At 39.7% G+C, this 12,702-nt stretch overlaps 1 protein-coding gene and 1 non-coding gene across 2 annotated transcripts in view; one reads left to right on the top strand and one right to left on the bottom strand.

Annotated features, from left to right (window-relative positions):
* LOC115176567 (protein FAM171A1) overlaps positions 1-9,145 on the bottom strand; it is a 33,670-nt gene extending 24,525 nt beyond the window's left edge. Inside the window, exon 1 of the mRNA XM_029736624.1 lies at positions 8,560-9,145. Coding sequence (XP_029592484.1) covers positions 8,560-8,671 — 112 coding nt within the window. The 5' untranslated portion in view covers positions 8,672-9,145. The remainder of the gene's footprint in view (positions 1-8,559) is intronic.
* A 3,315-nt stretch (positions 9,146-12,460) lies between these two features.
* Positions 12,461-12,533, top strand: trnat-ugu (transfer RNA threonine (anticodon UGU)). Its single transcript has one exon. It is a non-coding gene; the product is annotated as a tRNA-Thr (tRNA).
* Positions 12,534-12,702: the final 169 nt, after the last annotated feature.

The following is a 12,702-nucleotide window of genomic DNA, read 5'->3' as shown; positions in this document are numbered from 1 at the left end:
GCAAGGTAACACTCACTTTTACCCAGGCCAGAACGCTAACCTTTACCACTGTGGCGAAAGGCACTGTGCATGAGTCAAAACGGTGTGAGTGAGACAGAGAGAGACAGAGAGAGAGGACAACCAGGAAAAGAGAGCTAGACCTTTAAAAACAGAGTATGCGCACACATGCACAAGCACATTTCAGCTTGTTTCATAAAGGAGCTTGGCTAACAGCTTAACGGTGACTTGGTACCAACACTAAACAAATGTCTGGTCTGGCAGGTTATGTAATGTGTGCTAATAGCTAACAAGGATACTTTAGCTATACTTCATCAGTGAAATAAGTAGGAGCTCAGTCTAGTACAGTCACCTACAGTGGAACAATTCATTTAACCAACTCAAGACACACACCTTCCTCATCTCTCTGCGATTACACTATCTACTTACTCCTGTGTCGTATACGTGCACACGCAACAACGCAAGCACACCCTCTCACACACACCCCGTCACAAACCCTGTCTCACACACCCCCGCTGTCACAAACCGTCTCACACACACACCCCCTGTCACAAACACACCCCCTGTCACAAACCCTGTCTCACCTCCCCGCCCTCTCACAAACCCTGTCTCACACCCCCCCCTCACAAACACACACATATCCCCTCTCACAAACATTCTCACACACACACACACACCCCCCTCTCTCATCTACATGTCCTCTTGTGGCAGACGCTTGTCTCTGTGATAAGGGGAGTGATGTCTGATCATTGGCCCTTAATTAAGGCTGAAAGGGTGTGCCCCCCCCACCTACCGTACATACACATCCTTTACCCTTACATAGACACACCCACTCTTACCCGTCCCCCAACCCCAGAGCATGCTCTCCCTCCACTCCCATCTCCCCAAGGCTGGATGATTATTCAGGTAACAGACACAGTGACACACAGAGGGTCAGACAGATACAGAAGACAGAGAATCTGTAGTAGTCTATCTAGGTCGCCCAAAAATATCACTTACCAAACTAGTCGCAACAAACCTTTTAAGTTTCACTGTAGTGGGTCTTTTAAGGGTAGTGAAAATATGCGCGTTCCCCCAACACAGAGGTCAGGGAGAGGGAGGTATTTAAATTGGGCATCACTTCCTGTCCCAGTGTTCCGTCCTTCTTTAGGGGTACCAGCTGTGCTCACTCTGAAGAGCTCCCCTGGGAGACTGGGACGTGCACACACACACACCTCCCCATTCTGATCCAATAAATCTCTGGTGACATCATCCTTAAACAGGCTACAGCCCTCTGAAAGAAGTGCATCGTAAAAACACACACGCATGTAGGAAGAGAAATGTTGTGTTTCAGCAGCCCTGTTAAACCAGTCGTTCTCTCAGTAACTGGCTCTCGGTCGGTCTGTCTGTCTGTGTGCCATATGGAGGACAAAGGCATCAAAGGGAGTTTTTCCTGACCTGATGCTGAGATCTACCACCAATTAGCCCTAGCAACAGCAGCCAGAGCAGCAGGGCGCGTGTGAGACAGACAGTATGGGTGTGAGAGGTAGAGCCAGTGTGTATCATTATGTTTGTGTGAGTGTATGTTAGAGGTCGACCGATTAATCGGAATGGCCGATTAATTGGGGCCGATTTCAAGTTTTCATAACAATCGGTAAATCGGTATTTTTGGCCACCGATTTGCCGATAAAAAAAATAAAAAAAAGATTCATGTTTTTTTATTTTTATACCTTTATTTAACTAGGCAAGTCAGATTAAGAACACATTCGTATTTTCAATAACGGCCTAGGAACGGGGGTTAACTGCCTTGTTCAGGGGGGGATTCGTTTTTGCAACCTTCTGGTTACTAGTCCAACGCTCTAACCACCTGCCTTACATTGCACTCCATGAGTAGCCTGCATGGCAGGCTGACTACCTGTTATGCGAGGGCAGCAAGAAGTCAAGGTAAGTTGCTAGCTAGCATTAAACTTATCTTATAAAAAAACTATCAGTCATAAAATAATCACTAGTTAACTACACATGGTTGATGATATTACTAGTTTATCTAACGTGTCCTGCGTTGCATATAATCGATGCGGTGCCTGTTAATTTCTCATCGAATCACAGCCTACTTCGACAAACGGGTGATGATTTAACAAGCGCATTTGCGAAAAAAGCACTGTCGTTGCACCAATGTACTTAACCATAAACATGAATGCCTTTCTTTAAAATCAATACACAAGTATCTATTTTTAAACCTGCATATTTAGTTAATATTGCCTGCTAACATGAAATTGTGTCACTGCTCTTGCGTTCATTGACTGGCTCATTGCGAACTAATTTGCCAGAATTGTACGTAATTATGACATACCATTGAAGGTTGTGCAATGTAACAGGAATATTTAGACTTAGGGATGCCACCCGTTAGTAAAATACGGAACCGGTCCGTATTCTATCTGAAAGAAAAAAACATTTTGTTTTCGAGATGATAGTTTCCGGATTCGACCATATTAATGACCTAAGGCTCGTATTTCTGTGTGTTTATTATGTTATAATTAAGTCTATGATTTGATAGAGCAGTCTGACTGAGCGGTGGTAGGCACCAGCAAGCTCGTAAGCATTCATTCATACAGCACTTTTGTGCGTTTTGCCAGCAGCTCTTTGCAATGCATTGTGCTGTTTATGACTTTAAGCCTGTCAACTCCCAAGATTAGGCTGGTGTAACCGATGTGAAATGGATAGCTAGTTAGTGGGTGCGCGCTAATAGCGTTTCAAACGTCACTCGCTCTGAGACTTGGGAGTGGTTGTTCCCCTTGCTCTGCATGGGTAATGCTGCTTCGAGGGTGGCTGTTGTCGATGTGTTCCTGGTTCGAGCCCAGGTAGGAGCGAGGAGAGGGACGGAAGCTATACTGTTACACTGGCAATACTAAAGTGCCTATAAGAACATCCAATAGTCAAAGGTATATCAAATACAAATCGTATAGAGAGAAATAGTCCTATAATTTCTAAAATAACTACAACCTAAAACTTATTAGCTGGGAATATTGAAGACTCATGTTAAAAGGAACCACCAGCTTTTATATGTTCCCATGTTCTGAGCAAGGCACTTAAACGTTAGCTTTCTTACATGGCACATATTGCACTTTTACTTTCTTCTCCAACACTTTGTTTTTGCATTATTTAAACCAAATTGAACATGTTTCATTATTTATTTGAGGCTAAATTGATTTTATTGATGTATTATATTAAGCTAAAATAAGTGTTCATTCAGTATTGCTGTAATTGTCATTATTACAAATAAATAAATGTATTTTTTTATTTTAAATCGGCAAATTAATCGGCTTTTTTGGGTCATCCAATAATCGGTATCGGCGTTGAAAAAGCATAATCGGTCAACCTCTAGTGTGTGTAGATGTTATTGATCAGACCCTGCTGTGAGGTAGAGGGAGTAGGACATCATCACTGAGCCATAATAATGGCAGGAGGACAGTAGCATCCTCTGTCTGTGGCTACTAGCGGCTCTGATGGAGGGCTACTCCTATCAAAGGTTGACTGGTTGTGCTTATGGTATCCATGGTTAGTGGTTATTAAACTGTCAGATCTGGTCCTAGATACTGTTAACTCCTGGTGTGTGTACCGGTTCAACCCCGCTGTTGATTTTTTGTCTCCCCCCGCTCAACACAAACACACAAAAATGTAATAGGATAGGGATAATCCACCACAACATCTTTAACATAACCTACCAAATTCTCTCTTTAAAATATCCTGATCAATATTCCAGTACAGTAAATGAGTAGGCAGAGATTACAGTATAGAGAGAATAATCCCCTCAACTCTGAAGGAGAGGAGAGAGGGGGGCTTTCTTTGGTACCATCACAACCTTTCAAACTCCTCCTTGGCACACTAGGAAACTACAGTGTTCTGTGTTCTACGAAAATAAATCCTTTGAGTCATCTCATTAATATTTTGGGGATTCCCCATCTCTCTCCGTTTCTGCTCTTATTAGGTCTATTTATCATACACTCTCCATTTCCTTCATCACTTCCTGGTTTTGTGTGTATAAAGAAGTGGGGACCGAGCATGATAGACTACTTTGTTTTTGAAAAGGTCTTGTTTCAGAATGTGGGGTGCTGGTGTTGTTCTGTCTCTCTGGGGCATGGCGACCCAATCTGGGTTAGGGTGGAGAAACTCACAGACATAGTGGACGAACTGCAGAAAACATACTCAGGTACTGTGTGGATTTATATGAAACCTTCACTTTCAGTGACACAAACAATGCAAACTGACTTGAAGGTATATTTGAAGCGTTTCATTCCAAAATTCTATTTATCCATTTTCATAAATGTTGGTAAATTATATTTATTTTTGTTTAAAATAACTTATGAAAGAGATTGGTGTGTTTCCCCCCCCCCATCTAATCATGACTTGTTAAATGACAGACATGTTTGTTTGAAACTTATCACTAAATTGTTTGTCTCTCTGACATGAAACGATCACATTTTGTTTTAAAACGAGATATATCCACCTCAAATCACTGAGAAAAAAGTAGCACTGCAAGGTTTTACAAAGTCTGTGACAAATATATATTTTTAAATCAGACCCACTGCAGTCAAAACCTTTTCCTGTGTTTTGTATTACATTTCCAAACTATAAAAGTTGGAATAATATTGTGAAATTGTGAAAAATATGATAGTGCCATTTTAGTGTAAGAGCTGTTTGAAAAAAAAACATCAGCCTGTTTTGGTGGAATGGAGTTTTGGCCTGCCAGGTAACATAACCAGGCGGTACATTACTTAATAGACCAATAATAAAGTTATTAACAGCTAGTTTTCAGTTTCTCCTTCCCCCCTCAGACCACTCCCAGACAGTCCTAGCTCAATTATTGCTTAAGAAATGTATCTTCGCTAAAAAGCTATTTTTGTAAATTTTCTACCATTATAATGGAAAACAATCACAGTAAGATAGAGATAAAAACAGCTGCATTGGACATTTAATAAAGAATTGTACAAATTACATTTGTGACGTCAACACACACATATACATATATATATATATAAGCCTTCCCTACAAGCCTTCCCTGTAGCTCAGTTGGTAGAGCATGGTGTTTGCAACACCAGGGTTGTGGGTTCGATTCCCACGGGGGGCCAGCACAGAAAAAAAAAATGTATGATATGTATGAAATTGTATGAAATGTATGCCTTCACTACTGTAAGTCGCTCTGGATAAGAGCGTCTGCTAAATGACTAAAATGTAAAAAATGTATATATATATATATACACACACACACACACACACATATATACACACACATATATATATATATACACACATGTATGTATACACACACACATATATATACACACATACATACATGTATATATATATATATATATATATATATATATACACACACATATATATACATAAAATATAAAAATGTGTATATATATATATATATATATATATATATAAAAATGTATCTCTCAATAAAATGATATGAGATCTGGGCTCTGGTCAAAAGTAGTGCACTATATAGGGAATAGGGTGCCATTTGGGATTAGGCCTAACTCTAACAAAACCCTACAACATGAGGCTAATTCATGTTTTGAATTAATATGTTAAACATACAGGATACAAACATTGTAATCCAGCTAAACAATGGATATATAGCTTTTTCCAAACAAAACCATTTGTAATACACATTAAAATCTATGAACATCTGTGGACAGTAATATTTTACACATAAATAATAATAATTGATTAAACTTTTATAGTGCTTTTCATTGCAAACAAAATCTCAAAGCACTTGTTAAGCAAAATAAACAACAAAATGTAATTTAAAAAGAAATTAAGGCTACAACAGTAGCTAGATCAGCTCGATCAAGTCGGAGTGCTTCTTCAAGCCTCCCGCAGATGGGCTGCCGCAGGCATGAGAGGATTTAGAAGCTCTGCTAGATGGTCAGCAGAGGTGCTGGTCGGAGGTGGTGGTCATGTCAGCATGTCCAAGGGCAGGCAGCTCGATGTCATCAGGGCATCTCCGCGCCTTCAACTTCTCTGCTAGCTAGCATTAGCTAGTTTGTTGACAACACTGATTTTCATCAAGTTACAGGCAGGAATCCAATTCATGATATCAATACTTGATCTGCACACATTTAGCTTTTGAAAGATACACATTTTGTAAAATAAAATACATACAAAACAATGAAATATGTACATCGGAAATAGAGGAAGGACTAAAAACAGACAAAATATAACTATTGTAAAATAGATTGTGTCTGTAAAATGTGTATAAGATAAACTGAAGGTAGAAGCCTAAGTGTTTATTAGTTTACTCCAATTGGGGGAAGGGTGGTAGGGTTTGTGGGAATAATAAAGGTATATTCTTTAAAAAATATGTATATCTTTATAGTTATGTGTATATGTGTATGGATATGGATATATATATATTTACCCCAAAAATATATGGGGGATTGGAAATGATGCAGACAATTACATTGATGGAAACAACAATCTTTCCGCAATATTAAGCTTATCCACCCCTTAAAAAAACAAAAAAAAACAATAAATAATATTAAAAAAACAATGAAATATGTACAGAATTTCCAAATAATATAGCTACTGTTACAATGATAGCTAGGCTATAATATCTATTTTGTGACAGAAAAATACAATAAAAAAAAAATGAAATTAAGGTATAGAACTGACACTGTACTTTATTCAGTGTTTTGCCTAGTGCTTTCTTCAACAAAAATCACAGATCTTACTCAGTCCCTCTTAATCCAATAATTAGGTCATTGATTTCGTTCTGACAGAAACACATACATGTATTACAAAATTATAGATCTGGTGGAAAACTGTTGCAGCAATCCATCAACCAATACGGATGTTGTGCTAGTGCATGTGTGTATAAAGCACTGTTATAGTAGTTTCTGTGCACAAGCCCAGAGGATAAGCAGAGTGCTGCATTGCAGTGTGTCATATGCATAGGCACACACAAACAAACAAAGACTCTTCAACATGATTTGGTCTTCCTGGCACCCTGTCCTCTAGCCCTGGCTGCAGTGAGTCTGTTCCCAGTTGTAGTGTATTATGGGTTGCAGTAATGAGAGTTGAATCTATAATTATGTGTCTGTCTGCATCCATGTTGCTAGCTATGTGTCGTCTGGGTCTGAAGGTTAGAGTGAGAGAGTGAGAGAGCGAGAGAGCGAGAGACAAACAGAGGAGTGGGGGGTCAATCAAAATACTGAGTTGAGATGCTCAGAAGGCATCAATCATTTTCGCTACGGAACTTAATAGCCGCCTACGTCATGTGTTGACATTACGTGATGTTGGGGACACTTAATATTTAGTTACACAGACAGACAGGGACACACAAAATAGTCTAATAAATTACTGTTTGGTTAGGGTCTCACAACTACGCGCACACATTCAGTCACAGCAATATGATTAACAAACAAAATTAGAATGAAAACTGAAGCAGCAACACACAGAGCTGCACAGTTCTCCAAGCAAAGTAGTGTGTGTGTGAGAATAAGTGCGTGAGTAAATGAGAGAAACAGATGCGGCTAGTCTTGGAAGCGCTCTTCTCTTTAAAAAAGCTACGTTTTGGAGTGGCTGAATGAAATACATCTGCAGCGATTCTAACTACGCTTTAAAGTGTGTGTTGCCATTTCACTCATGTCTGTAACAATGAATAAACCACAGAATGATACAAATAGGTTCGCTGGGCCCAGCCTAAACCATTTCCAGCACTGCCCCCAATTCAGCTCCATCTCAGCAGGAGGCTGTGAAGGAAGAGGCAGTGAAGCAAAAGCCACCTGTCATATACTGCCTTTCACTCATTTATGAGAGATGGTGGTGTGTGTGAGATTCCTCCTCCCACTCACATCTGCAGCATCTAGCTTATAATCATGTCTGGAGGAATCTACTGCATACGTGGTCAAATTCATACACAAAATGCATGAACGTTATCTCTCTCGTGGAATACTGCTGGTCTGAAAACAATCCATTACACAATGATACATTGCATAAAAAAAAACATGCTCAAATTACGTTTCCACCTCATCTGAATAAGGACAAGTAAAACATGTTTTAGCTAAGGCTTGCACCAAAATTATCCATTACAATTGAGAGGCTGCAGAAGAACTTAGCATTAACTAACGTTAGCTACAGTAGCTAACTAGCTAACGTTAGCTAGCCTCTTGCCAACAACATGTAATATCAGCTAGGTCTAGCTATCTAGCTAGGTAAGATGGTGAGGTGTTTTTGTTTCAGTTGAGGACACGTTGTGAGACAGAAGCACTTCAAACCATTCAAATGATATAATACCTTGGCTAAATGAAACATGAACAACCACAGAGAGATAACGGCTGTATACAGTTTCGTGGCTGAAAAAGCCTGCCAAATTAACGTTAACGTTATATAACTAGCCAATTGAAAAGCTAACTAACGTTGCTAGATAACTATCTAAAGTTAGCACATAATAAGCCAACAACGCCAAATTACCGCTAGCTATAGAAGTAGCTAGCTAGCAAGACGAACATATTGGGCATAACATCTCACAAGTACTTTGAACAAAGTGAACCATTTGTATCAGCTACCTACCGTTTAGAGCGTTGTCATCTTGCAGGGTTTTGGTTACCGCTTCCCACACATTGCATCCCAAAAGACAGAGAACTATCGCTGCGGTCCTGCTCAAAACCCCGACCCTCATCATTGCAGATGTCACACAAAAAAAATAGTTCAAATAAATATAAAATATTGGCTGGCTACATCAATGTATTGTAAAACACACACATGTACATCGGGCAAGACTCCATATTTTGTAGCATTAGCGTTCCCTCTATTTTCCCCTTCAGTATGTCCTGTTCAGTTCTGCAACCCACCCCTCTTGCTGCTCGGTCGGTTCTTTTTTTTCTTAAAAAAGAAAGAAAGTCACTAAAGCCAAGACGGCCCCACGTTAACTATTCCAACACCAGACGCTCCCCCAACAGGCGCCTAGCAGAATCATGTGTGGGGTTTGACAGCCATCTTCAGGCGACTCACTGAAGGGGTTGTCTGAAAACCGCAAGTTAATAACACATGTTGAAGAGTTGACAGCTTTATGATGATAGTCTGTATTTGTTTTTAATTAACTATAATAACTCGCCCAAACATTTTTGATCTGAAACAATACTGATAAAAAACGCCATTTAACAAGAGATGTAATTCCTACTTGCTACTAAAAACTATACTGTCCACTAGCACTGAGCAATTACTGCTTTTTGAGGTCGGTTCGGTTTCAGTTCGATTATTAATACATCACGTTTTTCGATTATATTTTCAAACATGAAATGCACTATGCATTATATGGGTTGAATGTTGTAATAACACAGAATAAAACAATTAATACAAGTCCAATGATGGTAGTGACTGCCCATTAATGCTTATTAGCCATCATTTATTGACATGACTTTAATAAAATATCACTGTTTTTAAGCAATAGAACGCTGGTTGCAATTTCAGTTTAATCCACCAGAAAATAATAAACAAATATTACAGCTAAAGTCAAATATACTAATTGATTAAAAAAATGATTATTTGGGGATTTTTCTTTTTTTACAAATTGTTTACAGTTTTTTACGATTGCTTACACACTAAAATGTAACTTTCCCACAATTAGCAAAACCTTACACTCAAGGAGCAAAACACAAGGCTAGATTTGCACAACTGTAAGCACATTGTCAGCTTCACACATTTGCAAAACATTACACACAGTGATTTGCAAAACACTAAACACACTTGTTTACATCAGACACAGAAGTATATCATGATGTCACTTCCTTGCAATTCCAAAGCACTGACTGTCAAATTACCACACCTATGAGCCAATCTGTTTAACACAGCCATCAGGTGCACAAACACATGATTGCTAAATTGTAGACACACCAATCAGGTTTAAGCACTATAAAAATGCAGCAGGTAGGTTCACCTGCCTTCAACCAAAATGGAAGGAGTCAGAAGAAGAGTGAGGGTGAGAGGAGGAGTACACAGAGGAGGAGTACACAGAGGAGGAGTACACAGAGGTAGAGGAGAAGGAGGTAGAGAAGGAGGTAGAGCCAGAGGTCGAGGAAGACCTGAAGCAGCAGGAGAAGAATGTGCACAACGAAGAGGACCAAACTTATCAAATGACATTCGTGCAACACTAGTGAACAATGTTGTGAACCACGGATTGACACTGAGGGAGGCTGGACTGCGAGTTCAGCCAAATCTTAGCAGATATACAGTGACATCTGTCACAAGGACTTTTCGACAGGAAAACAGGTAAAAGATCTGTCTACAGTTACAGTAATCCGCCCGCTTATTGTATGCACCATATCAGCACTCGTGATACCCCTTCCTGTGACATTGTACAGTAAGTTACATGTAGTATTCTCTACATAGGATTGAGGGTCGGGGACGACAAGGAGGAAGGGGGCCCATATTCACGCAGGAACAAGAGGGAGAGATAATAAACATGGTTTTGGCCAATAATGCTATCAGGCTCAGAACTACAAGCCAACATTATCGGTGACCATGCCATTTTCAATAATGTCCATCAGGTCTCTCAGTCAACACTGGCACGCATCCTGAAAAGACATCAGGTTCAAATGAAACAACTTTATCGAGTGCCTTTTGAGCGGAATTCAGAGAGGGTCAAACGGCTGCGGCATGAGTATGTGGAGGTTTGTATTGTTCACTTTAGCACTGTGATGTTGCATACCGCACACATGACTTTTTTACATTGACTGTATACTAGACCTATCCTGAACTACACAATCTTGTCTTTCATTGTATTTCAGGGAGTTTTGCAGATGGATGCCGAGGAAATCCTGCATGAATTAATATATATTGATGAGGCAGGGTTCAACCTCACAAAAGCAAGAAGGAGAGGCAGAAATATCATTGGCCACAGGGCTATAATCAATGTCCCAGGGCAACGTGGGGGTAACATCACCCTTTGCGCTGCCATTTCACAGCATGGGGTTCTCCTCCGTCATGCCAAAATGGGCCCTTACAACACACCTCACATTCTCGCATTTTTGGACCGATTGCACCACATCGTCACAGCAGGTAATGAAATGCACCAGATGCAATACACTGTCATCTGGGACAATGTGTCATTCCACCGCTCTGCTTTGGTCCAGAACTGGTTTCAACACCATCCACCGTTGACAGTACTATACCTTCCACCATACTCTCCGTTTCTAAACCCTATCGAAGAGTTTTTCTCTGCATGGCGGTGGAAGGTTTACGATCTCCAGCCCCAGGCTCAGGTACCCCTCATTCAGGCCATGGAGGACGCCTGTGACCAAGGCGACGCCGCAGCTGTGCAAGGATGGATTCGACATTCAAGACGGTTCTTCCCGCGTTGTCTTGTTAATGAGGATATTGCTTGTGACGTTGATGAAATTCTCTGGCCATATCCAGCTAGGCGAAGAGATAATATATAGTATGTTTACTGTAGTATTTTCTGTACAATGTTGTCAGTTTTTTCAGGTTATTTTTTATGTTTGATGTTGTTATTTACTGTAATTGTAACCTGTACTGGATACAGTATTTTACGTTTGTCTGTTTGCTGAGCTAACAGTGTTATGCACACTACTGTAGTAGCATGAAAACTGGGACATGTTTTGTTGTGATTCTCCATGTTGACATGTTGACTGATTGGGTATATGGAGAGAAATAAATTATATTTTCCTCAGTTTGCAGCATTGGTCTTGTGTAGAGTTTGTATAGTTGCACTTTCTCTGTGTACTTCATTTACAGTACTCTAATCACTGACAATTTGACTTGCTAAAAGTGTTTTAGGTTAGCAACAGCAGTGTGTAACTGGTTCAAAAAGATTGAAGTCATATGAAATGTGTGTTTCGTATGGTAACAAAATATTGTTTTTATGAAGTCGTGAATAGTTTTGACAAAAGTGTACCATTTTTCAAATGATCTGAAGTGTTGTGCTACTTTGGTGTAGGGTTGTGCTAATTGTGTGTAGTGTTTTGACAAACCGAGCCCTGTTTTAAACAATTGAAAAAAACGAATTGAAGGATATCATAAATACAATTGGTGGAGTTGTCACACATGCAGCTAACAAGAAGATAATGGGATGGTTTTCAGAGATTGGTGGGAGGGGTTGAGGGTAGCTGAAGGGTGGGATGTAAAATAACAAAAAATATATGACTAATGTAAAATATACTGTGACCCGTAATATGTTTATGTATAAGCTAGAAGTAGAAGCCTAAGTATTGTTGTCCATTAATTTACTCAAATTAGGGAGGGGTGGTAGGGTTATGGGAAAATAATAAAATAAAATGTTTGTAAAAAAAATGTATGAGAGATTGGAAATAATGCAGACATTACATTGAAAAAACCATATTCTATCTGCAATATTAAAGCTGATCTACCCCTAAAAATAACAAGTAGATGGTCATGAAGGAAAGGAGACAAGTAAAGGAGGAGAGGAGACTATTAAATGAGCTTTCTGAAGAATGGCTCCATAGCTCAGTGGTTAGAGCACTGGTCTTGTAAACCAGGAGTCGTGAGTTTGATTCTCACTGGGGCCTTGATTTTGACTCCTACCCTCTGTGACATTCATCTGAAACTTTACACAGTGCTGCACAGGGTGGGAGTTACCATTTCTCTCGCTCTATACAGCAGAAAGTTCAAAATGTGACAACAAACTGACAATATCGCCCTGCAAAAATAATTCTCCCTGTAATACTACTGTAAGAG

Source organism: Salmo trutta, chromosome 37 (assembly GCF_901001165.1).
Source record: "Salmo trutta chromosome 37, fSalTru1.1, whole genome shotgun sequence".
Taxonomy (NCBI): Eukaryota; Metazoa; Chordata; class Actinopteri; order Salmoniformes; family Salmonidae; genus Salmo; species Salmo trutta.
The sequence above is the reverse complement of the archived record's forward strand: the minus strand, read 5'-3'. Positions and strand labels throughout refer to the sequence as shown.